General features: G+C 39.0%; 1 protein-coding gene across 6 annotated transcripts in view; it reads left to right on the top strand.

Annotated features, from left to right (window-relative positions):
• Nucleotides 1-27,715, top strand: part of msi2b (musashi RNA-binding protein 2b) — a 305,034-nt gene that overhangs the window by 213,597 nt on the left and 63,722 nt on the right. For all 6 annotated transcript variants that reach the window (XM_081615802.1, XM_081615801.1, XM_081615800.1 and 3 more), the window contains exons 8-9: nt 7,300-7,382; nt 22,310-22,424. In XM_081615802.1, coding sequence (XP_081471928.1) covers nt 7,300-7,382; nt 22,310-22,424 — 198 coding nt within the window. The remainder of the gene's footprint in view (nt 1-7,299; nt 7,383-22,309; nt 22,425-27,715) is intronic.

The raw sequence follows: 27,715 nt of genomic DNA, 5'->3' as shown, positions 1-27,715 counted from the left end.
CTTCTACATGATGTTTTTCAGTAATGAGATGTCCTTTTAAATGTTGTCTTACCTAATTAGTTTCAGTATTTAAAAGCAAGACAACTGTTGCTAACAATCTGAAACACACAACGTGTGATTATTGTGACCTGTTTTTTCTTTTTGCTTTTTTGCCTCGTCTTCTACCACCTGCTCATGCAGCCACCTACACATACAGCACAATAATCATCACCTTTATATTTTGCTTAAATTGAGGGTTGACATACTCCACACTGTGCTGATAAGGTCCATAGAGACATTAGCTTTGGTGAAGCCCCAAGGGGGCTGCAGCATTCATGCACCTACACAACATTTTAGATTGAAGTTGACATATATTTTTAAAGTTTTTCCCTTTCTTTTATTTTTTTTCTAAGCAGCTTGTCATTAAAGGACTAAAGTGATCCAATTTACATTTGAAAAAGAATATATGCAGGTAAGTCATAAACACACTATCCATTAAATAAAAAAATATATATATATAAAGCTAAAAGTAATCCCAGATCTGTGTCGTGTGATACAATTTTATTTTGAAAATATTTGACACAGTCTGGACAGCAAGTCATTGTTTGCAGGAACTAGACGTTCACAGCATGTATGATAAAACCGATCACTAAGGTACAACTTTTTGAGCCCTTGTGTTCAAAAAACTAAATTTTAATTTAACTGTTTATTTTAATTTGTTAAAGTTTTGTCATCTTTTGTCATTTTAATTTTGTTTGAGTAAATATTACAATATTTCATTAAGAACAAACCAGAACATTGATGAAGAGTTGGAAGAATTGACTTAATGATGAAATATAGGAACATTTCATTTTTAGGATCTCTCACATCTGTAAAGAAAATTATTAATTTACACCTCGATTAAATATTCATCTGAAGATAAATTAGAATTAATGCCTGACGTTGTAGGGATTTAAATTAGCTTCCTTAAATAGTATGTACATGCAAATTATGAATATCGTATACAAAGTTGACTTTCAACGTCAAAATCTTGAAAGCAGTGCTTGTAAAAACAACACTGAGACTTAGTTATTTTTGTCCATTTCTATATTTTTTAACATGCGAAGATTGATATATTCCTCCGCTCAGACGAAACTCATCCCGCCTCTCCACACAACTACAATTAGATCTGTTTGGATTACATGTCCCTGTAATATTATCTCTCATGTACATGGAGGTTTTATTTTATTTGTCAGTTTTACACTGAAATGACTGGTTAATATTGTTAGGGCAATATTAAGGGATTAAAAACAACAGCTCTCTGTTGCAATTGTTTCTTTTAATTTAGTCAGCACCCAGCTTGATTGGCCCTGTGCTGCTGGAAAGTTTGTGCCGTTGACTGTATTAAATGCAGGATTAATGCCTCAGGCCCTAGATCTCTAGTAATAGCAGACGGAAATACTGATCAAAGAAGTCTAACTGTGCCGTGGGTGTTCGGACTGCCTCTGTCTGCTTCTGTGCATTACAAGATAGAGCTTTAGAAGACAGAGCACACAACGCGGGAAGGCAGAAGAGGGATTTTCTGCAGACTTTCTGTTCAGGAGACAGGTGAGGGTTAGATAATCTTTAATTAGGGCACAATCACTGGTTCATTGGGGAACTAAAGGTGGAGCGGTTTTAACTCCACATAGGATGTACAGATGACCTATAGCACACAGGCAAAAGTGTACATGTGCGACTGTGTATGTGCGTGTGTGTGTATGTCAACCTCACGTGTCTGGGTTATGTTTGTTGATGTGTGTTTGTGTGTGTCTGTGCAGGTCTTGTCTGGGTGTGTGTGTGTGTGCGTGTGCGTGTGTGTGGGGGGGGGGGGGGGAGGAGGCTCCAGTCCCTCCGTTTTGTTTCCCAGGAGACACGGCTGACACTTTCTCCAGGTTGCTGCACTTACTTAGGCTTTGTTGGCAGGACCAGTAGTCAGAGCTGCTCAGCAGCAGCCTGCTCTCATTACACGCAGTTCACATCAGGAAAATATACAGCACCAACTATTGGAGCATTAGGGAGTTTTTTTTTTATGCATATGGGTCCTTTATGCCAACTGAAATAAATCACTGTAATAAATGTGTGAAAGTGGTTTTGCAGTTAAGGTGAAACATTTCAGGCAAAAAGCCATTTTTTAATCTGGATTCGAAAATGTTTCTGGGTCATGTTGGTGATCATTGTTGCGTATTTAACCAGAAAATTTCTCATTTATGCACAGGTTGCAGGAACAAAAAAAAGCAGTTGTTTAAGGGGGGAGCTTCATGTTGACATTATCCTACTTTCTGTGTTTCTGCTGAAGTTGCCCTACAAATCAAAATCAGTCTTAGAAAGTTTGATGTTTAGAATACAATATGGCTGCTTATGTGCTGATAGTTGTGGTAATAAACATTTAATTTGTACTCAAATCAGGCACCACCAGCACTAGATCATTAGGGAACATATAACATGTCGTATTTAAATTGATATTATACAGATGAATACATGAGTATTGTGTTGGTAGTTACAGTTTGCGTGGTTACTTGGTAAAAATCAACAAATCCTTGTAGTTTTACATATTTAAAGGCAAGAAAAGGGATATTACGTTACAAATTTCAAGGGTAAACTGTAGCTGCACTGTACTTTGCTGTCAATGCATTTTAAAATGAGGCAAAATCTCCAAACTCCTAATATTAGTGCTACCATTTGTACAAATAAGGATAAATATTTTCTTAATTCAAGAAGGTGCCAGGTGAATGCAGGTTGTTACCAATAAACAGCTGATATTACTGTGTTATTTTTTTAAACTATTGAGCTAAACAACACAGCGTGAAAGCACCATGGCAGTTCAGGTCAAGATTTTAAAGTCCTACATATTTATATTTTCCCGTTTCCTTCATTTCCCACTCCTTGCTTCCTAAGTGATGCACCTTGCTCTTTTTGTTTGACTGGGAATATTTTCCAACAGTTACACATATTCAGTCCCTTAATGCGTTTCTTAAACTTCAACATGTAATACTAGATAAATACACTATAATCCCGTAACGATTACGAATTGGGGTATAAATAACATTTGTTAATATGTAAATAACCAATGCAGAGGTAACATTTAAATACCAGGACAGCTTAAATGGATTATCAGTTTAAACAACATATTTGTAATTAATCCCTAAACGTTCAAGCAGTGCCGATTGTCAGGAAGAAAACACGACATGCACACTCCAACTTGGACTCTCTTTGTGTTCTTTTTGATTTGTTGGAGCCAAACACCGACCCAGAAAGGCTTTTTAATGAACACCAGGTGTACACCTTGTATATCAGTGATGATACATATGTGCTTGGCAATTCACTGTCATCTACTTACAGCTTTATATTTAGCTGCAGTCATCAGGGAGTTGGGGATGCCTCTGTAGCAGCTGTAAATGTGTCCTCCTTGTTTTTCCCTCCATGCATCTTCATGCCCTCACAAATCTTCCCAACAATGCACCACAACAGGTATGAATTCCCCTCCGCGCCAGGACTCTCTAACTTTTCCTGAACAAATGGGTGAATAAATAGACATTTAAATGAACTGAGGCTTTGAGGCCATGTCTAATGTGTGAGCAGAAAAATGAAAGACATCTTAAGTTTTGAAAGAATGAATTTTAAAGCGCCAGCGTCTCATTCCACTCCAAAGCAACTTCTCCGCATCGATTTGCAAGTCTTCCAATGAAACGCGTGTGCCAGAATGAGTTGTCTGTCAGACTCTGAGACGCCTGAGCAGCCGAAGGTGGGTGGAAAGCATCAGAACAACAAAGACAAGAGAAACGAAACCCGAGTGCGAAATAAAGAGCGGCCATGATGAAGCTGGTAAAGGGCAGTGAAAGCGGGCTCCCTGCCGATCCCGCCGAGTGATGAGACGAGGGCCAAGGCCAGTTCTGGCTAATAAGTGTGAGCAAGTACAGCCAAGAGGCCTCAGCCAGTAGCCTTAACACCTATTATCATCCTTCCTACAAGACAGCCACGTGTTTCCATTTACAGGCTATTGCTTAAGCTGTGAAAGACTCTTCTTTGTGAGCATGTTGACACCTTTCGACTTGTGTCAGTAAGAGTTGACAAGCTTTAATAGTTTCTGTGGAGGTCAGCCTGCTGCTTGGCGTGGATAGGTGGAGGAGAAGGACCAGGATACCCGAGGACAAGCCTCACTGTGCTGACAGGAGGACGAGGAGGAGGAGGAGGAAGAGGAGGAGGAGGAGGAAGATTTCAATGCTGGGGCAATTTTGTGGGCAGTAATTCCATCTAAGGTTTGTAATACAGAGTAGCGACACTGCAAAAGCAGAGACTGAGGTTCAGACAGCCCACAGGGGACATAATGTGTCCTGAGCCAGCAAGGGAGGAAAATATTGATGTTGACCTTTTTTTTTTTTTTCTTTCCGCTGTTATCGTACTTGTGCCAAAAAAAAAACATTGTAAAAGTAGCTGACAGATTTGTTCTAAGAATGGTTGACACCATAGAATTTATTTATTTTTTTGTTCATTTAAAGCGATGCGGTCATGGGCGGACGAGCCCTGCTGGTGGTATCTGTGGTGGCGTGGCTCGGCCGTGACCTCGCCGGGTACAGTGCTGCAGTGGAAAATGTCCTGTCACTTGATGGAGGAGCTGCCTGTAGCGGCAGGAAGGAGTGTGGCGACAGGGGCCATGTGTGTTAACCTCTTTCCTTGTCACTTTTTCTGTCTTTCTTCCCCCTCAGCACACACCCCCTCCCCTTATCTCCACCTTTTTTTTCCTTTTTTTTTATTCTACTTTTTCTCTCTCAATCCACGTTCCCCCAGACTCAACTCTCTCTCCCCACACTCCTCCATGACAAATTACTGCTGGCGGTTGATTTGTTGGTTGTCAAAAGTGCTCCCTGTGCTGGATGTGTGGAGTGAGCTGCAGAAAAAAAGAAAAAGAAAAAAAAAAAGGCTCTCCAACCCCCTCGCCCACCCTCGTCTAGCTGTCCAGATCACCTGCTCTCTTCCACCCGACCAGCCCTTCTCCACATGTGCCCCCTCTCTGGAAATCGACATCCTGTCTCATAAGATCTCATTACATTAGATTTTCATGTTAAATCAGCTCCCATATTAAATTTTCCATTGAGACTATTTCGATATGTCAGGAAAGGAGCTTGAGGAGGATCGTTTTCTTATTTATGGGAGAGGAAATGAAGCAAGAGCAAATAGGGGGGGGGGAAAGTGTGAGTGAGCGATAAAGACCGAATGACAGAACTAAAAATGTCAGGATTTGTGATAGGCTGTGGTAAGAAGCACAAACGGCTCCTTAGAAGGAAATCTGTGTTTGTCTGGATGATCTGATGAATTAATAGAATAAGCAGCTTACTCTAATGTACTGTAATATTCTTAATTTTGCTGTTTCTGCGAAGATATGACTGTGAAAACATGCAAAGCTGTTAAACAAAAGGATTTATTGTCAATGTCATTGAGCGACCAGTATTTCTTTTTTTTAATTATTTTATTTAACTCACCATATCTGTATTGGTCTATAGTATTAAATACTGTACAAATACAGGAATTTAATCGTGTTTGATTCAAAAATCCTGTAAATCCAATGTTGCCATAAAGCAGCCGTGCTTATTGATTTTCAGCTTTGCCAGCAATGACCTAATACAGCCACAGATATTGGAGGGATAAACCACCTTCTTAGTACAGTGAGCACTGACAAATCTCTCATCTCACGCGGTTTGTGTACCTTGTACTATGTCAATATGTACAGTACGCCTTTGCTGGAAGATAAAGTGAAAGTTTGCGGTGAACAATTGTAGGAAAAACTACACATAAAGAGTGGGAATTTTTTTTTTTTTTACCACATCTTGCTGCAATTCTATCTCTTTTGGAAAATGTCTCTATATGTTTTGAACATGTCAAGATCGAAATTATGGTCCAGTTTTTTGTTTTTGTTTTTTGCAAACCAGCTCAAGCATTTTCTAATTGGATTTAAAGTAGACGTGAACATCATCCGGACTTTGACTAGACCATTCTCGCACACAAAAGTACTTTGGTTTAATCTGTTCCCAGTCTGGAGTCTTTTGCAGCATCTTACAGCCTCGGAGTTTCACTCTATCCTTCTTCTCATCCACTCTGAGCAGCCTGTGGGACGGTGTGTTCAGGACTCAGTGGTATCTTTACATGTGGTTTGAAAAGGTTTGGCTATGGTTTGTCATCTCCTCCGCACGGCTTGTTGTAAGCTTAAAAATGGATGTCTGTTGACTAACTTTTAACATTGACATTCATTAAAAGTTGCAATTTTATAAAACTTTTCCTTCGTCTCCCTAACAGTAACTGATTATGCTGGATTTTGTGTGTGTCTGTGTAAGCGAGGCAACCACACTTTTGAGATTTACTTTCCTCAAAGAAACCTTTCAAAACTATGGCTTACTTAGTCTATGTCTCGACTATTCTTTTGTGACAAAACCGCTATAAAACACACTTAAGTTTGAGGGTATAACATGACATAACGTGCAAAATATTTTTGTACCAGATAAGAACTTGGTGATGGTGTTTTGACAGCAGCTTTTGCGCGAGCAGAGGTGATTTGTTTTCACGAACGGCTTTGGTCGCCCCAGTCCGTCTCACTGTTTCTGCTCGCTAACAGTTTCACTTCTGCAAAAATAATCGAATATGTTTTCTTTTCAACCTTGGCCATGCAGAAGCAGGATTGCTTTGTGCATCGCCATCAAAACACAGAGGAGAGCAACGCAATCCACTCATGTTCAAAAGTGTAAAAACTATCTCGTCGCTCTGTCTTTGTGTTAAAAGAGGGGTTAAGCTTTTATCCTATAAATATGGCTTGAAAATCCCTCTGTCAACGACGCATTCATTCTAAGGCCCGTATTAACATAAAAATGGGGGGCTTGTTATACAGTGAGATTTCAATAAAAAGAACACAAAATGCATTTAATGAAATTCAGATGCAGGGCCCTGGCTCCCTGGATCTCATTAAATGAGCTTTGTGCTGTTTTTCCAATCTTCTCTTTGTAGAGGGGGTCCTTGAGTGCCCTTAATAATGTGGCAGATTTCATCATATTCCTGATTTAAAGAGGACAATGTCTGCCTTGTTCACTTGTTCTTTTCTTTTTCTTTTTCTTTTTTCTTTTTTTTTTTTTTTTTTTGCACATGGAAACCAATCTCCACAGATGTACTTGAATAGTTTCTGAATCTGGATGGAGATGATACTCCCAACTTATGGTGTGCTTTCTCTTTTACTTGTTGAAGTTTTGTTGGGGCCCTCCACTAACTCCTTTTTCCCCCTGCTGTCCCTCCCTCCCCTCTTTTTCTCTCTCTGCATAGGATTTGGTTTCATAACTTTTGAGAGTGAAGACATCGTAGAGAAAGTCTGTGAAATTCATTTTCATGAAATCAATAACAAAATGGTAAGTTCACACATTTTTTTCTCCCCCCCTACTCTCCGCAATTCCAGGTGGGAGTTGAAGGATTAATATTTGATTTGTTCTTTGCCCTACTATTAATAGCAGACCATGTGTGTTTGTGTATGTGTGTTATATGCACAAGCTAATACTCCCACATAGCCACACTTTGTGGGTCTCTGGGTCTCAGGGATGGGAAAGCAGTGGTGTGTACTGCCCACAAACCGTGAAATTGTGCGGCTGAGTTCTGCCTGTCAGGCTGAGGGGACGGGAGAGTGGAGCCTGTCCCTCTCCTCTCGTTTCTACGCTCCCCTCTTCCTCTCCCCCCCCCATTGCCACATGCGCTCACACAAACACACATGCACAGGTGGGGATGTCCAAGGTTGCAAGAAGAAAGCTACTGGCAGAGGCAGAGTTCATTAGTCAGGGATTAACACCTTCTGCTGAGTGCCAGCGATGCTGGTTTTATTTACACTAGTCGTACGGTCCTTTCAGAGTTTCTGCCGCAACTTTCGAAGCCATCAAGTCAGTCACGTATGATAAATTGACAAGGTCCGCCCTCAGTGTAGCGAGTGTGACATTAGGGCCTCCTTCGCCCACGTCCACCCTGTGAGCCTCTTGAGAAATCCTGCATCATTTGAACAGCTTCGTGGGCCGTGATTGACTGGAGGGAGTACTTGTCTCACCACCGTTCTTTCCGAGTGTGCACTCACCCCTCCCAGGCCTCCTTCTGAAACCAGCAGACTGACTGACTGCCTGACTGACAGAACCGGCATAGTAAAACCTCCCTCACCTGGGAACAGACCAAGTCACATATGACCCCAGTATGCATCCTGGCGTAGCCTTCACATGGTGTCGTATTTCCTGCTAAATCTATGGCAGAAATAACAATACTCGGTAGTATACTCTGTCAGATCCTCTGGCATGCTGATGTACATCTGTGGAAACCCAAAAAAATAAATAATTTTTTTTGAAATAACTGTCACATGTGAATATGCTGAATGTCAACAAGTCCCAGATTGGATTTTACAAGCAGGTGACACATTATTTCCAAATAAAGTCTCACTTCTGCCACCTTTAACCAGGAGGAAAAATACTCTCACAAAAGCATTTGTTGAGCACTGTACAGCAATTTGCTGATGACTAGAGTGGAAACAGAAGTGCTAATTAACAGACTGAATGCGCCGAATAAATAGTTCAATAATAGCACAATTATTATTAATTTATAATAGGGTTTATTTTATTCTGTAAAACTATACTTCAAATTGAATGTTGGAAGGATGCATTGATTTCTCAAAACACGCAGATATGTTTTTTTTAGCCATAAGTACAACAAGGGCATTGTGTTAACAGTGGCTCTTAATGGGAACACGCCCCTTTAAAATTTAAAGCTTTTGTGATTAAAAAATAAAGTGAGATAAGAAATAATTGTCAAACTTCCTCAGTCGTTAAAATGTCATATGGCTGGTGCAATTGATCTGTACAACTAAGAAATCTGCTTTTAAACAGACATCCTAATATTTTGTCAAAACATATTTTGAAACAACTACAACATTTAATGTTCTTTAATTAGAGATATGCAAGCATTATAAGTTCAAAACGTTTGGTCACTCCAATGCCTTTCGTTTGTTGATTTTTCACTCACTGTGATGCTGAAAAATGAAAACATGTCTGTTGGTTTTCCCTGCCTTTGTTATTTAGGAAGGTTTTAGGAGATTCTAGCCATCCCTGAGTGTTTTCTCTGGAACAAGAGCTTCTATTTTTCAACCATGCTTTCATACTGTAGTTGTCCCGTTTTGATGACGTCTCTCATTGAGAATACCTGAGCATCACTGCCACACCTGTAAAACACAAGCGATAATTGCTGGGTATTGAAATCTCGTAAGAGCCTCATTGAACAGTTTCCAACTTGTGTTTTCATTGTTTTGGAAAAACACCTAATTTTTTCCATTATAAACACAATTATATATATATATATATATATATATATATATATATATATATATATATATATATATATATATATTACTGTGGAGTTTTTTTGTACCCTTCTCTTGACTGGTACCTTGCTACAATGAGATCCTTTTGATTCTTTGTGTAGCATTGTTGTAAATGATAGGTATGGAAGTGAGCAAGTCTTAGAAGATCCAACCATATAACTAAACTATATTTTTCTATTTCTTACCAATTCAAATGTGCAGAAAATTACTGATTTATTTACTTATTTTTTCACTTGGTTAAGTGCTTGAATTTTATTATGGTTACTTTTTATCATATTATTTCTTTAAATTTCCCATGACGTCCTAATGCAGTGTGTCTTTTCTACAACTAACACAATTACTGAACAGAAATAATCCTTCAAACAGCTTTAAAGGCTCTGTTACAAAGCTGGGGAAATAAAGATGCAAGCTTTATATGCCGATGATAATAACATGCACATGGAAATTACGGTCAATTTTCTCCAAATCCAAATGCCCGTGTTATCACAAATATTTAAATTTGCAAAATCTCCGAATACACCTCGGTTATGTTTCAGAGAGATACTTGGTCAGCTGTGGCATGTTTTCATGCAGTTCACTGTTGCTTGTCCAGCTGCTAAAAACATCTGCTCGAGTGAATTTAAACTCACACAAGGCAATAATGTCAAGCCAACTTCATAGCTCCTGCAATCTCTGGCATGTCGCAAGTAAATTCACTGGTTTTTCTGATTCAGGGTGTAACATGATTTTAGTTTTTCAAATTGCAGTTAGAAATAAATTTCCGTTCATCAAGTGTGTTGATTTTATAATCATCATTTGGGGATTGTTTTTGTTTATTTGAGCTGGGTTTTTTCAGGGTGAAATGATAATACCTCAAGAAAGAATTAAGTGCACATGTTTTTTTTTTATTCTAATTCTGACAGGATAAAAAAAACAACACAAAAACAGGCTAAATATTTACATATTCCCCCATTATTATTTAAAATGTGTCTGTCATGTTAAGTTGGATCACAACTACACACTTCCTGTCGCTATCAACAAGGATTTGGTAAAGTTCTAGCAGGAAATTGGACAAATCTTCTTGGCAGAATCAGCACAGTTCCTTTAAATTGGTATCATTTGTTTTTTTTTTTTTTTGCTTGGAACCAGCTTTGGAGGAAATTATTCCAGAGGCTTAATGTAAGACACTTTTATCCATTCTTAAACCAGATTGATTTGTGTTTTGAGATAATTGGAACACTAGATAATATTCAAGCTTTATCCAATAAGCCCAAAATTGAAAAATTGGTCCAAACAGACATGAAACATGTTTGTTCTGACTGTGCGATGGACTGGTGACCCGTCCCGGGTGTCTCCCCACCCCCGCCAGTTCTTTATGATGGCATTTGTAATAGTAGTTGCATTTTATAAAAATACAACCAATTAGATATGATTATACATGCCTGTTTTTGTTAGTAAGGTCCACATACCTCGCTGTTTTTCATGAGAGTAACTGGAAAAATGGAAAAGAAAAGCCTTTTTGCCCATCAGAGATAAACACAAAGGTAAAGAAAGTCCCAGTAGCTCATTTAAATTCAGATCTTTGTCGGGACTCGTTGATGTAGAGCTTGCCAAAATATATTATTTTCATTGAGATCAGTTGTAAGTAGCCTTTTGTGTCCTGATAATATACAGCAGCTGAAATTATGTGACATGGGAGGGCTGGAAGGGAAGTTGTGAAATTTATTGTTGTTTTCACCTCCTCTCATTTTCTTGCCAACAACATTGTGGCTCATTTTACACATCTGACCCAGGGTTGCGTCACAGAGTGTGAAACCGTAAACAACTGTAAGCGTTTAGTCAACATTTTCTAATGAGGGCTTTATGAGGTGTAAAACAAACTACTATGGATGGGAGAGAGTCGCTCACAGTTTTGACTGCCAGTAAATATAGATGCGTGAGCTCAACCAATCCTGAATTATCTCAAAGAACTATAATGTAGGAAGATATAGTAAAACGCGTTCAGCCTTTCTGCAGTGAGTAATCATCATTGCCGTAGAAAATACGGTTGTCTTTATTTTCTAGCTACTTCCATCACTGTCTCCTCTGACTTAATTTGAAACACTTCCAAAATACAAAAAAAAATAACTTTTAGTATTCTTCACTCAGTAATAACATCCACGCTGAAGAGATTAGACACGGATCGGGTAAGTTTTCACCAATCACCTAATGTCTTTGCTTGCATCTGTGATCTGCTGCTTCACATCTTCCACCTGGCTCCAGAAGTGCTATTTACAGCCTTTATGTTCTTTATAAATAGCAGCACACAAAGAAATATTTTAAACCGTCAGGATAAAGTCTAGGGAGACTTAGCAGAAAATATGGGAATATATTGAGCTGGTGTTGTGTGAAGGGATATTACCAGGGTCAGTTTTCTGAAGCTTTTGTCGCCTTTGTAGGGTCCCCCTCCTGATAACACCTACAGCACATTAAAGGTGTTTGGATACAGAGAATAAATGTGATGCTCAGATCTTCTACAAGGTGTTGACATTTTCTAGCATCTGCAAAGGGAAAAGAATTTGTGTGTTTAAAGCCTTTTTCTTTCTCCCCCCCTCGTCATAGAGCAGTGGTTATTCACTGACTGAAGCGCACAAAGTAAAAAATGTCCCCTGTCTTCATCCTTATGAAGTACTATACAGAAATAGACCTCATCCATCCTGCCCATGAGTGTTATCTGAGATGGTCTCGTGAATAATTGATGTCGACAGAAATTCCACCCCGCTTGGGAAGGTTGTGGACGCACAGGACAGCCCACCTTCTCGTTGTCCTTCCCCTCAAGAGCTCCGTTGGTGGAGTGGGTCAGGGCCCACTCAGATGTGAGTGACTGAACCTGTAAGTGACTTGGTCAGCCCCCTGTGTTCATGTGCCACCCAGGCCTCGTTCTCAGGGGCATGTCTTCTCTGTCACTGTGAATTCTGTCTCATATATAATTAAAAACAGGGTGCAGCTTTGCAAGAATCTCATAACTCACACCCCCCATCAGCCGCATTGGCTTCTCTGCCCGCCCCGCTTTAGCATATGTAGGATGTGATAAAACTATTGATTATCTCCCCTGGGGCTCTGTCATTGTTAAAACATCCTCCAGCTTCTGCAGCCACCATCCTTGTGTTAAAACTAGTAAATATTTTGGAGTAAAAATCAATAGATAGAGGACGGGATGACGGTTTTCAAATATTTTCAAAGCTTTTTCATCACACCTCCACATATGTGAACGTCTATATGATACCATAGGGAACGAAGTCTCTTTGACAGCTGAGGGAAAGTTGTAAATTCTGTTTTCTTGAGGAAACAAGTTCCTTAATCACTCTACAGCCGGTTGTTGTGAAAGTGCAGCTAGTTCTTAATAATGCTGCATAATTATAATCAAGTTTTGGCTCTGATGAGCAAGTGGTGGGTCATTAAAATGGACTCAGGTTGGTTTTTTAGTCTAACCATTCAAGATCATTTTTATTTTGTTATTTTAAACTTTCAAAGACAGCAAATCACCACTAAAACCATTTCTAGGTAGGGTTTTCAGTATTTTAAAATGCTTCTGTGACAAATTGCACAATTACAGTACGAATGACGTCAAATAGGCTCTAATGGTCTATCTCATCTGATTTAATACTAAGGAAAACAGACATTTATTCAAAACTCTTCATTGTTTGGACATAAAATGTTCTGAAATTCTTAGCAGAAGCTCTAATGAAGCTTGGAACATTAACAAACAACCATTAAAACACAGAGGTTTAGTCGAGAGGTTTTCATAAACATATAAACGGCCATTAATTTGGGTCTGTTTGTGATTTACCTGAATCATTTTATCAAGTTTGAATGATTTTATATCATACGACGGCAATGTATTTTGCTTAGCTTTAAAAAAACAGTTTTATAAGTGTGTTTTATGGGATTTTCTGGAATCCACTCGAGGTAAGATATTCATACTACTGATGTTTGGATAAATGTCATTCAGCAAGTCTTGCCATATCACACATTTTTCTCCACTTCTCTTATCTACAGAAGCATATGGAAGAAGATACGTTTTTGAACACTATCACTTTATAACTTGATAGTTATATTGTACAAATATGATTATATAGTGTACAACTGTGATGATAATCTTGTATACATGTGATGATTATATTACATACACATGCTAGGTTTATTGTTTCTGTAGGTTGGTAACCTCTTCCTACTGTTGAGTTTTGTTGTCAGTGAAGCCTAACAACACAATCTGGATGAAATTAGCACGTCTACGCATTACATTATCATGTTATAATGTGATGGTGTTCAAAAACGTATATTCCGCGACAGAAATACATTTAACAGAAACAATAGAACTCATCAAAATATTTTGAAGCATAGTCCATCAAGTTTCAGTAAGGATGAGGTGAAGTTGCCATGTCTTCAAAACGTTGAGGTTGGCTCATTTATCCACTCCAAAACCGGTTTTGGTGTGTTTGAGATCATGGACCGATTGGAACAACTGACTAGGTTGATGTTGATTAATGAAGAGAAGAGTAAGAAAGTTCTCACTATTCACTAATCCAGCGTTGAGACCACCAGCATGATGCTGCTACCACCAGGATTGGCAGGTGTTACAGTGTGCCTCACCATGACCAGATATTGTTTTCTCATTTAAAAAAATCCATATTTTTGTGTCTTCTGACCACAAAAACTGTAGATTTCAGTTAAATTTGATTGTTCCAGTTTTGGAGCAGGTGGCTCTTTCACCCGCTCAGGCAATGTCGATGTCTACTTGCTTTACAGTCAACAGTGATACTCATGCGTCCACATCTTCTAGTTTATGATAAGCCTGAGCCTTTGTGCTTCTACATTGTTATTAAACGCGATGTTCCTAAACATTTTAAGCAAATTCTAATATTTTTACAGTAAAACAACAAACTGTACATGTTTATTTCTCTTTCTTAGTTATAAGTTAGACATGCCAAACAATTCTCTTGCTTTTTTGTTTTGTTTTATTTTTTATAATTCCCACCCATATGGGGCATATCTGTTTTCCCAAAATCTATTGTGCCGATTGACCCAAGCCAAACAGCTTTGATCACATAAAAAATCCGCTCAAGTGGCTAGAAACTCAAGCAGTCGTGCAACAGATGGTTTGGCCCTCACACAGGCTTTCTATTGGTATCATGGAGCCAGTCTGGGATTACATGGAGAGACTGGAGCAGCTGGGACCGCCTAAATCCACACAAGAACTGTGACAAGTTCTTAAAGATGTTTGCAACAGCATACCTGCCAAGTAGTCAGAGCATCTCTGGATAAGTGCTTCTAGGAGTATGTATGCTGTTTCACAACAGTGAACACATCAGGTGTCTGTATTTTTTAATATAAATAACCAAAGAGGTCATGTCAAAAATTGTTTACCAATGATGTCATCTTTAAATTAAATTCTTCCTGGAAACAATAGGCTGAACTACAAAAGTTGTAATCTCAAAAAAGTCGTGTCACAGCTCAAAGATGAGTAACCAACAGGGATTCTTTTCTTTTAGTTTTTGAAACTCAAAAGCACTGAAATCTTACTGACTGCTCTATAGTCTGCAATTAAAAATTTTTTAACTTGTCAAAATTTGTTAGAATTTACAGAGTACTTTTCATACACAATAATAATAATACAAAACGTACCTACACACAAAAAAGAAGAAAAAACCCCCCAATAATGAGTAAATAAATTAAAAATGGGGTTGCAAATGTACATAAATGCGTTGAAATGAAGAATTGAGAAAACTTAATTGCTTCATTGATGATACAAAACCAATATACTCCAGGTAAACAAAAATCCAAGGAGGATTTCTTACAAAATCCTAATAAAGTTGAGATATTTAGTCATAAAAAGGTACATAACAAAAAGAGACTATTATCTGCATCTGCATTTAAAACAAGCTGAGATAAAAGTTAATTAATCAGAGTAATACAGTTAGAGGATGGATTGATGGATTTACTCAAAAATACAAAGACAATAAGATAATCTTCATCTTTAAGCAATATAATATTTTTAACTTATACATTCCTGATTTTGGCATTTTCTTCATCTGCTTTTCTCATGCTGTCTGGTTCAGGTGCTCACCTAAAAGATCCTGCTTCTTGGAGAAATTTGCAGTAGCTTCTTAATTTCTTTTCCAGAGCTGTATATTGCAATTAAAACAAATAAAGTGTGAAACTATACCGTATCCACACACATCTCAAGCCTTTCCTTCTTAACAGATCTATTTACACCGGGTATACAGTTTAGTTCTTTAAAACTGTTGTTAGTTCATCCGTACAGGAGTGACAGTAGTTCAAAAAGCCCAGGCTTTGCTATATTTGCTTGAGAAAAACTGAACACCTGTACAGGACTAGTAAGTTTTTTGGTTCTGATTTCTGCTCCTTATCTCAGTGTCTTTATTTAAAAAAAAAAAAAAAGTCCACCTACACTGCATCACCACCTGTGCTGGCAGCTTTTATGATCGGCATTTCTTTTTTATCGCCTGGGGGAAGGTGTTTCTCCAGTTGGGCTGTCACAATATCACCTTTTCCACTATATGATTATTGTGCCCAATAGAAAATCAGAACGAGACTAATTGGTGATCATGAATTTCAAAAGAATAATAATGCCGTCTGCTAAATCACTCTCCGCGTTTGTATATTGAACTCAAAAGCCTGTAGTCAAAAATATGGAGGGGACTCGATTCTGAATGCACTGAGCATTGCAAAACATGACACACAAAACCTTAGAGATTATAATCACCATCATAATTATCAAAGACCAATTAACCAGCCTGTCTGATCAGGTAAAGTCAGCTATGATACAACTTTCTGCATTTGCAGTAGCGTTTATAGTTAGATCATTAAAACAATTTTAACAAATGAATTGGCCTGTGCTTCTTTTTACAGAAAGAAAAAGAAGCAGTCTCCTAAAATCTGATGGTTATGTCGCTGAGTTTTTTTTTGGTGGAGGTGACTTTGTTTTTCTTAAGCCTTCCTATTGTGGCTTCATCTTTGTGTAATTAAAAATGACATGTTCAGTGCGACAGTGTGTTAAGGTTAGATTTAAATTGTTTTAGAACCGAGACAAGACCACATTCTGTATACATCAAAACCCTGAAGTTGGGTGTGCTTTTCTTGCGTTCTCAACGGAAAAAGAAAACGCACCACAAATGACTGACTTAATAGTGTGACTTTTTATTGACTTGTACTGACTAAATGTTGGCACTTACATCAGTACATCAAACCGCAGTGATGCTAACAGAGCAACAAAACAAGGCTGTTGCAATAAATGAAGCTCGACACACTGACGGGTTTATAGTTCTTGGTTTTAGAGGTTGTTCTGTTTGGATTGCTTTTTCCTCTAACCCTGGATCTGACAACTTTCATCACTTAACTGGAGATGTTGGATACATTTTCAGGATCAGCTAACTTATGTTTGACTCCAAGTTAGCTGGCTAACTTCGCCAGCTAAGTTAAATGTGGTTAGAAACATACATTTGCTTATCTAATAACATCAAATCTTTAATTTTTTTTGATAAAAATGAAGAATATATTACTATACACGTGTCCATTGTATAAAAGATTTCTAATCTATGGAATCAACAAAGTACTTAATTAATATGAGCAGTGTTTGTGAATTGCTAGGACTGCAAACGTCGTAGCTGAACAAAGAACGACTGTTAACATTTGAAGTTGTGAATGACTATACTAAAAATAAGGGTCGGACATCCTGTCCTAGCAGCTGTAAACTGAGCATGTTGTGAATGTGGTAAAGGAGAGCTCTGCACAGAAACATTCAGGTCTCTGGGTTTTTTTAAAATATATATATTTTTCAAGAGTGTCAGTTGCTCACATTCTTTGAACATCAAGTGCCTAATAAGGGAAAAGGACCACCCTTCGGAGTAGTTTAAGTCCCTCATGCAGCGCTGCCTTACAAGTCCTGGACTGTAAGTAATTGGATGTTTACCCTTCATTGAAGAAGGAAAGCTTTGAGGGATGAAGGAAGTGGAAATCCACTTTGCACTCCGCTCACCAGGATGTGCCATAAAAGCGCCGAGATGTTCAAATCTGCTGATTGAGGAAGTGATGGAGGCCATTTGACATCAACCTGATGATCATGGTGCTACTTCTGAATGTGCTTCTTAGTGTGGATGTCGACAATATTATTTTGCAATATAAGAACGTGGAAAGAGGGGGAGAGCAAACACCACGGGGCGCACATGGCCTGAAAATGACCCCATATCCTTTACCTTTTATATGCCGTAACCATGCAGGGAGATGGTCACCATAATGGTTCGTCTGAGATTGTTCGCCATTGATGGCGTCGTTTGGCTTTTTCTAAAACTTGTCATCGTCATCATACATCTGGGATCCCTCAATTGTCCTGTTTTTGCTGTTTGTTTGTTTTTTTTACTGACCATGGTTAAAGTCTTCATAAAGAACAAGGAGTCTGCTGACCAGAGGATCTATTGAAGCACACTGGCTTTCGGTGTGCGTCTTAAATCTTGTCAAAAAACATTGATTTTTCAGGTTTAAAGTCAGTTGTTGCAAATTGTTTTTAGTTTTCCTTTTTTTTTTTTTTGTTTGAAAAGCCAAAGTGTTAGACAATGTTTGAAACTTTATTTTTTTAAGCTGTAATCTCACCCTCACCAGGCCTGACATTGGCCAGTCAGTGCTGTGACAGTCCTTAACTATGCACTCTGTGTGTTTTGACTGTTCAGCTGGGAGTAAATGAATCACACCGTTTCCTTTTCTCCAGTCTGCCAGTCGACTGATGGAATTCATTCACTGGTGAAGCTAATAGCAGCTGTACGCCTCCTCCTCAACACACACATACACACACACACACACACGCAGATGCACTCCACACCCACACCGCTGGTCCCTGAAGGACAGTCACTGCCAGTCCATCCCGCCCACACCTCTCCGTTCTACCTACAAGGTTAATATAGATGGGGGATGCATTGAAAAGGTCATAACTGGCATGCTTCTCCACTATGTCGTAGTTTTCGTACAGTCAAAACAAAGGAGGGTTGTTTATTTCTTCAGCAGTGGGCTTTTATTACATTTATGATAAAGCAATCCTGTTGGGGTGTGTAGTAATTTCGGCGTAGAGCTTGAATGTTTAATATAGAAAACCAACTTTCGGAGAACCACATATGTATGAGATTCTCACAGTACGACAATATGAAGGAAAAATACCACTACTCAGGATAACATAGTGTTTATATAATGCGATCTAATGGTTTTTATTTAAAACAGTGATGTAACAACTGCTTTGATTCCTGGGAAAATGATGTTACATATTGAAAATAAAGGTTTAAATTATGTTTTTCTTTTTGTTGCAGAACAAAAGAAACGGACTGAAAAAAAAAAAAAAGAGTTGTATAATTCCTTCATGCTTTTTAGGCCACGCTTGTATCTGTTAGCTAGTAGTAATGTTAGCTTAAATTACAACTATTTTAAAAACAAGAAATCAGAAGATATTTTAGGAAACATGTACATTTACAAATATGTATTTATGTATCAAAACTTGTGAAAAAAATGAAAGCATCTTACAAAAACTAAGTTAACATTTATTTACACAAATGAATATTTAACATAGAAAATTCAAGTAATATAAATAGATGTCAGATTAGTGTATGGCTATAACTAACATTTCATTGAAACTATTTAAAACAAAGACTTCTAAAACTTACTATTAAGATTAAGATTTTTATTAAGAAAACACGTTTTTGTAGAAGAGTTAATTTTTGGTGTGTACCCTTATGTGAATTACTTTATCTTGTATGTGTAAAAAAAATTAGATCAGACATTAATATCTAAACATTTCCCTATTTTTTATGCACTTTCCTGCCTCATTATCTGGTTTTAGTCCAGATATGACAGTAAACTTAGGAGGAGTCACTCTCTGGTTTTCTCTTTTCAGATCTTTAGGACTTTAAGCCATGAGAACGGTATAAATGGAAAGTTTTAGCAGTTTTGAAAACTTAAATGATCTAAATCCTCGACACTGCTAAACTGCACATCTCTAATTCTGATTAAATAAAAATCAATTTGCAAGGGACATGTTCTCCAAAATGTTAGGCTTGATACTGCAAATCAGATTTCTTCATCCATATTTTAAATATATAATTTTTAGAGTAATCATAAGACATTCTTTGACTCTTCTGGTATGTGTATTACTAAATGCTTTAAATATCATGCAAGATTTTGCAAGCAGGGCACCCCTTTGACTCCTATATGTCAACATCTGTCCCCTTATACCACACACTGGTTGTGGGCCTGATGCCAGCTTGGATTATTTTATACCCTGGTTAAACTGTGTTGCAAGTTGTTCAGACATCATTTAAAGCCTCCAGTTGAATTATATGTAGCGAAGTCTAACCAACACATCTGCTCCAATAAACGCCTTACCTTTAGGAGGCTTTTCCCCTGCATGCAGGCAGTCAAAGGAAGTGGCTGATATACCTTAATGAAAAGATTTGTTTTAGCTTTACTGCTGTATATCAGTGCAGCACAGAAAGCACCCTTTTGGTTTATGCTAGAAGCACTTAGGTTGAGATAGCTGGAACTTGTGAAAGCTGCACGGCTGAAAGGTTTAAATCTGTACCTGTGTGTTTTGAGGCTCCTGCAGCTCCCAGACTCTTTGCCTTTGCTAAATTTTTAGAAAGTCAAGGCAGGTTAATGGGGTGTCTGCTTTCCCAACAGGGCAAACACGCTGCACAATGCCACCTTGATGTTTGTATTGTGGGTTCAGATTCGGCGCTTTTCGCAACACATTATTGCGACGACTTGGAAAAAAAAAATAAAAATCCCAGAGTCCTTGAGAGTTCAACAAGCCATAATTCTTGGAAATATTTTAAGCCAACACCTGTACACTCGGTATTCTTAAGCTGCTCAAGGTTCAGCCACTAAAACTTTCCACTTGGCAAAATTTGAATCTTCGCCCTCACAGTTGCTGAGCCTTTTGTAGCTTTTCATTGACATGCGCTGAATTGTCTTCGTGTCCTCTACCTTTTTTTTCCTCCTCCTCCCCCCCCTTTTTTTTTCCTTTAACTTAGCTGACTCTTGAAAGCTCCTGCCTGCCTCCCTCACACACACTTCTCTGTCTGTGATGCAGGTGAACACCCACGCGCTCACACCACCACAGATCCTGGCTTCTGACTGCTTTTTTTTTTTTTAAATCCATGACAAGGAGCCCTCGCTCTGAATATCAAAGACTCGTATCTGAGAGCATGTAGGCATGACTCACACGCGGGGCTCTGTCTTAACTCCCAGCAGGCCACCTGAGCGTCCAACTCGCTGGAAGTGGCAGGGGTTACAGGAGGACGGCTGATCAGACAGCAGTGCGTCTGCGGCGTGGGCGGAACTCGACCATATTTGTCACCCAGCCATGTGAACATATGAAAATCCCAGCAGCGCGCTGAGATTTCCAACACGCTCGTTCATCCAGCAGCCGGCTCCCGCTTCCATGCCGGGGGTCATTCTCTTGACGATAGGGAGCGCCTGAGTTCTCTTCAGCACAATGTCAAAGCGCACCAGGCGAATGTGGAGGCCAGAGTGGCTGTGACAGCTACAAAGTGGCTGAGGGAACTGTGTACTTTAGTCGGTCTGCTTCAAATAAAAGGGGCCCGCTAACAGCAACAAATCACAGCTTTGCAACACAGCAACTTCCCCCTCTGTGATGGAAACCTTTTTCATTAGCGCTCTCCTTTTACATGTCTTGTTCTCGGCTGGATGTAGTGTACGGCGCTTGTTACTCTATCGATTCGGCACGGAAAACCTCTCAAGGCATGAAGTATTTCTTCAGTTTGGCAACTCGCGGTAGCATGTTGCGCCTGCCGCTCTGTGTGTGAATAATAATGTTCACCACCGGCCTGTCAGGAGCTGCAGACCTATTTATATGGGTGCCGAGCTATACCTTCAGTTGATGCGCAAGCTGCACCGGTGCAGGAGCCTGTCTTTGTGCAGCAGGCCGGGATGACATGTGAATCGCGGCAGCCGAGAAAGCCCCGCTTAAGTGGAGGCAGTGGGGAGAAAGCGGGCGAGAGCCAGGAGGCAAACAGACAAACAGATGGACAGGCTGATGCCAAGCAGGCAGTGGAGCAAATAGATTGTGCAGGATGGTGAACGGACTCAGCCTACCAAAGAACAACCGAGAGACACGGGGCCGAGGCAACGCCGTCAGCTGCTGTAATTCCTACAGATAGGATGGATACGTGGTAAATAGCACTCTCATCTTTCTTCTTCCCCTCATCTGCCCCTGTCACATCCCTCATTTGATATGTGTTATGTAGGAGGAGGGGATGTCAGACTTGCTAGATGGGAAAATGAGCAAACCTGTATATGTGTGAGAGGCAGAGTGAGAGGAATAAATGCAGGGAAGAGATGAGTGCTGCAGGTGGAATGAGACGGTGGGACACTGGGGACTTCAACTCTAGGAATGCAGACAAAAAAACTTTTTTTTTCTTTTTTTTACTGGGTGAAGCGCTGCTTGAATTACATCTATTGTTGCAGTTATTACTTCTTTGGTGATTATGATGTTTAACTTCTAAGAAAGAAAAGTCTACGACTGAGAGGATGGTAGAAACGGAGCTTCTCCTGCTCTGATGTCTCAAAACTCTGAAAAGACTTTAGCTTGTATTTCCCCCAGGCTCCGGGTACATGCTCACTGGAGCAATAACCTTTGCTTTAATACAGGAGGAGCGCGATTGTAAGTTTTCCTTGGAGTCTTTCCTCTAAAATGTGAGCAGCTCAGATTGACTTAGTCGTGTTTTTTCCTGTCTCTCTCTCTCTCTCCCATGGAAAACATCTAGCTGTGTGTGAGTCAGACAGAAACCAGCTTTAAGAGCTGAGACAGCCCTGTCAGATCTGTCTTCTTGTGTACCTACACAGTCTAATGGTTTGTCTTTTTGTGTGTGTGTGTGTGTTTGTCTGTGTACATAGGTAGAATGTAAGAAGGCCCAGCCCAAGGAGGTGATGTTCCCGCCAGGTACGCGAGGGCGAGCCCGGGGTCTGCCCTACACCATGGATGCCTTCATGCTGGGGATGGGCATGCTGAGTGAGTTGGACTCAGTAAATCACACACTTCCTGAACTGTTTCACATGCCCCCTCACATCACAACCTCAAACTTTATTGTATTTCATGGAGATGTTTATGTGGAAGCCTAAGTCAAGGTAGTGCGTCATTGTGAAGTGGAAGGAAAACGATGCAATTATAGCTGTTAAACTTTTGAAGTATGCTTTTTCCCATTCACATTTGCAAAATAACTCAAACTTATTTGAGTTTGAGTTATTTTGTGTCCGTTCCTCAGCTGGCTTTAGGTCTGGACTTTGACTTGGCCATTCTGTCACATGTAAATTCTGCTATGTTTAGGGTCATTTTTCTGCTGGAGGATGAACCCTCTACCCTAGTCTCAAATATTTTGCAGGTTTTCACATTTAGCTCCAGCCATCTACACATCAACCTCAATCAGTTCTTCTCTGCTCAAAAACACCATTCACTCAGCTTCATCTACATGGAGCATGTTGCAAAAAGACTAAATTAACTGGACTTATTTCACTCAGCACTTTTAAGTCCATACTGAGAGCACTAGAGATTAATTCTTTAAATTGTAACTGTTTTTAATAATTACTTGTGTAGCATTTTAATTATGTAACTACTTGTAATTGTTGCGTAATCTTAGCTGCCTCAGAAGTTTTGAACCTCAAAGGGACTGAAAATGTACTTATTGAATTCTGGAGGCAGTCGGATACACTGGATTTTATTTAGAGTTATCAGAGTAAAGAGGTATTGAGTAAGAATACTCGCCATTGTTTTTTTTATAAACTGAGACCATGAGTTATTTTCTTTGCATCATACTTTTTTATTGGTCTATCCCATAAAGTCCCAGTAAAATGTATTGAATACATCGTTGTTAGAACGTAATAGAATGCAAATGACTCGCATCTCATTCAAGCATCAGGTTCTACCTATTGTAAAACAAACTAAGTAAACTACCCCCATCTAAAAAGCTCTATTAGGTGGTTGCTGCCCCTAATTAGGCTGCTTCAAGGTGTGCCACCAGTGGCCACTGTGGTCTATTTCGGGTTGAGTCTGGTACAGGCAGCCCCTGGGCATATAGGAGCAGACCAGCACATTAGCAGACTAAATGAAGAGGAAAATTGGTGTAATGTCATATTAAGGATTCATCACTGTGCCCCCCTTAATGGGTAATGAAGGGGACACACATGTCAGAGAGAGATCTCATCTACAGGGACCTCAGCTGCCGACCCACCCCTCTTCATTACCATCCAGCCCATGCCTGTGTCCCTTTTTATTTAACACCGATGCACTCTCTGCCTCCCTGCCCCCGTACTCACCTCCCGTCTATCTGGCTATCTATCTGTCTGTCTGTCTAGTTATCTACCTGGCTATCTATTTGTCGTTCACATTCCATATGCGTATAATTTGATTGTGTGGCTAAACCAAATGGATTTGCCATCACTTAAAGTCTTTTTTTCCATAAAAAGCAAATGATTGCCCTCCAAACGGTTCCTCCCCACCTGATGAAGCAGATGCATTGAAAGCTAGCGCTCCTGCATTTTTTTTTTTTGCCAATTCTAGCTACTGCCACATATTAGACAGATTTAAAATGTAGTTTAGTTGTTTTTTTAAAAATAAGGATCCATGTAAATATCTTTAAATACAGGTAGGGGGGAAAACTGTCATGCATGGCTAACCCATATCTACATTTATTTTCATAACCTGTTACAGTATTGATCGAGGTGACAATTTCATTTGGTTAGTCTAAAATACTGATTAGCTCTTGTTTTGTCAAACTTTATGTTTCAATAAAATCTAAGCTATTTCTCCTCATTTTTTTGCAAAGGGAACCCAACATGTAATTCTATGGAAATACGCACCAAGTTACATGCAGATTATGTTTGTACATGTTCATCACAGAGATGAATATCATGCCATTTCATATCTGTACCTTTTGAAGATGCATTTAAAGTACACATGCAAAACATTAATGTAAAACACAGCTGTTGATGAGAACTAATTTAAGATTTAAGTTAATGCACAAATCATAAAATAAACTTTAGAATAATTATTTCAGTGATCAAGTAGTTTTAAAGGTTTACTGAAAAAAAGACACATCCTCTCCTTGTTCTGCAGCAACTTAAAACATCAGTAGCTGTGCTCTCAAAGGCAGTAAATTAATTCCATCAACTCTCCGCCTATGCATTGATCTCGTCATTTGTCTGCATAAAGTTACTTAAATTGTCACGGCAACCGCGGGCCTGACCTTTCCTTGAAAGTGATTATACAGTTGTTGGTGGTAAAACAGTTGACGAGTCCAGCCGAGTGCGTCTGTCGATTCCGCCAGAGCCGTTTTCGGCTCCATCTCATCTGGTCGAAGTATTTAACAAGCACAGTGAACTTTTCAGAACTTATTACAGACTAAAGTGTCTGCGCCGCAGAGAGCACTCTTCCCCCTCCGCTGGGAGATGCCAGGCAGAAAGGCAGTGATGTGCTCATGTGAGAATATTAACAGCCAACTTGTTTGGAGACACTCTTATCTAAATGAAATTGGAACAAGGACAGCGAAACATTCCTTTATATAATTTGCATTTGGAAAAAGGGACCCTAGGCTCATTATTTAAGAAAGTGTAAGCTCCTTTTGTGCCAAATCTCATTAAAGCCATCCCCAGCTCCTTTGTTTACTGCCTCTAATCGAGGCATTTATCTTTATTGTGTTGTGCCGATGTATGTTTGCTGAAATTAATACACATTTGAGCCTGCGCGAGGTATGGGTGTACCAGATGGATAATTGATTTTAAAGTGAATCAGAACTGTTGGGCCATAAAATAGGTACATTAGCATGCATATTAATAAGGCAAATAAGAGCACTAAGAGGCCGCCACAAGGCCAGGCACAGCAGCAAGCTTCATTAAGTGAAACAACAAGTTATCCCCTGCCTTTTCTTTCTTTTACGATTTCTTCCCGGCTGCCTTTCTGCTATTTTACACATGCAGGCACTTTCAGCATGCATTCAATGTACCTCAAAACCTCTCTACACTGCATCCATATGGCTTCAAATTCTGCTTTTACTTCTTGTAATCTATGCTTCTTCTTATTATTATTATTTTTGTCTTTTTTTCATTTCACAAGATGTTGAAATAGGGTAGAATCAAGAGCACAGTGGTATTTGAGCCAACAATTTCAGTCAGGCACTTATTCAGTTCAACAGTAAGACAGTATCAAACACATAATATCCAATACTTTGCTGGCTGTGATGGCTTTTCATTGTACCATATCGCGGTTCTTTTCAGACCAAACAAACAATGAGGGTTTTTTTTTTTTTTGTTTTGTTTTTTTTTTGTGAGAGCTATCCATCTGTAACTTCCTGGTGATGACTTCTCATCAGCAGATGATGAGAACTGTTTTTTTTTTTTTTTTTTCTTATTTATATTTTTTTTCTCAGGCGATGCCTCTGTCCTACTTCATCCAAACCAGGTTAAGGTTCCCCTCACCGCCTCTCAGAGTTGAATTTCGTTTTGTCTGCAAGAGAGGCTCTGGCTGAGGCATTTTCCCATTGGGTCAGGAATAAATTGAACTTTTTCATGGACAGCAAACACTGATTAGATATTTATGACCAAGGTCAACCTTTCTGATTCCAGCTGGCACAGCCCACGAAGCATACAGAACAGAGCCTACACACATGCTCGCACTCAAACGTTCACATATCCTGCATACACGCAGAAAAATGCCCAGACATGCTAAATATATTTTTCATGCATTTATGGACACCTTTATGCTGCAGAAATGTGCTCCTAGGTGTGCATCTCATACCCCTGGGCAGACTTCTAGAACATTAGGGATCTAATAAATGCTCTATAAATAACATGTGTTAGTTAGACAGTTCAATAGTATTTTTCTAATATTTATTATTTACCTCTTGTGTGGGAGAAAAGTTTGTATAAAAAAGGGTTTTACTAATATAAATATTAATATTTTAAAACGAACACAAAATCATTGTGGACTTGACACATTAAACTGAGCATGATTGACAGCACTAAGACCCTCCCCCTGGCTCTGATTGGTTCTTTCTGATTTGGAGTGGGGCATTTTTGTAGGTGGCAACTATTTTCACATATCTGTCTCATACTATACTGTCACAAGATAGTGGCAGCTTTATCAAATACATATTTTTGGTAAAAGTTACATATTGTAGCTTCAAGCTGAAAATTACCCACCCCAGTCACTAGCTGATTTCACAATGCTTCTCTAAACAATAAATAGACATGACTTTTTATGTTTAACACATTTGTTTGGTATTTTTCAAACCGATGAGAAACTAGAGACTTTTCGATTTAGCATTAAATCATCAGTGAAGCCGTCCATGCATCCAGTCATCCATCTTTTTTGGGGGGGCTGCTGTGTATCTACAGTGGTTAATTGCTGAGAGGTTGCACACCTGGAGAGTGACTAATTAACCTAACATTCATATTTTTGGATGGTGCGAGAATCACTGCAGGCACAAGGAGAACAACAAATAGACCCTGATTGGGATTGAAAAGTAGAACACTTTAGTTGTAAAGGAGCATTTGTGACAACATAAGTCTAAAAAGTGGATTAAAAAGATTTAGTGGATCTGGAGCTACTTTTGTAACAGGGTAAAACTAAAACACCTTTTGTGTTCAATCTGACATCTATGATAATCATTTTAGCAAATATAATCACTGCAAGATATCCCTCATACAGACAGTTCAGTCATTTGAGCATTTTTTGATTTGTTACTAACAATACCCCCTCTAGTGATAATCTACTTTGGACGTATACCCAGTACTACTTTGAGTTTGGCACCTAATTAATTCATTGTTGTCATTGTCCAATTGTTCCCTTTTAGGATAATTATGGAACAAAAAAGATAAACATTGGTAAAAACAAGTCTGGGCAGCATTTTCTGGTTTACAGCTGGAAGTGTTATTTTTCTCTCAATGATTCAATTCAACTCAGTGGTTCTACATTTGGACTGGTTGCTGTTTGGTCTGTAAAAAGCCGAGTGGAAGTTAAAGACAGGTTTTAAAGCTCTTTCAAGGTTGCTTCAGTAAAAATGTACAATAATGCTGCTGTAGCGAATGAGTTTTTTTTAGCAGCAATGATCATCATAGTTGTTTTCAAGTAAACATCTATAATGATTAAACTGCTATTTTCGACTTTTCAGTAAGTTATTTTTCCGCCATTAGCACATTTAGCAGCAAGTACATGGTGTTGCATGACAGCGATGAGACCCTCCTTCTGGCTGTGATTGGTTGTTTTTGGTCGGGAGCGACGCATTTCTTCCTTATATATATAAAAGTTAC

This window comes from Poecilia reticulata, chromosome 14, assembly GCF_904066995.2.
Source record: "Poecilia reticulata chromosome 14, P_reticulata-male-v2, whole genome shotgun sequence".
NCBI classification, from domain to species: Eukaryota; Metazoa; Chordata; class Actinopteri; order Cyprinodontiformes; family Poeciliidae; genus Poecilia; species Poecilia reticulata.
Note: the sequence above shows the minus strand (reverse complement) of the source record. Positions and strands in the feature narration are given on the sequence as shown.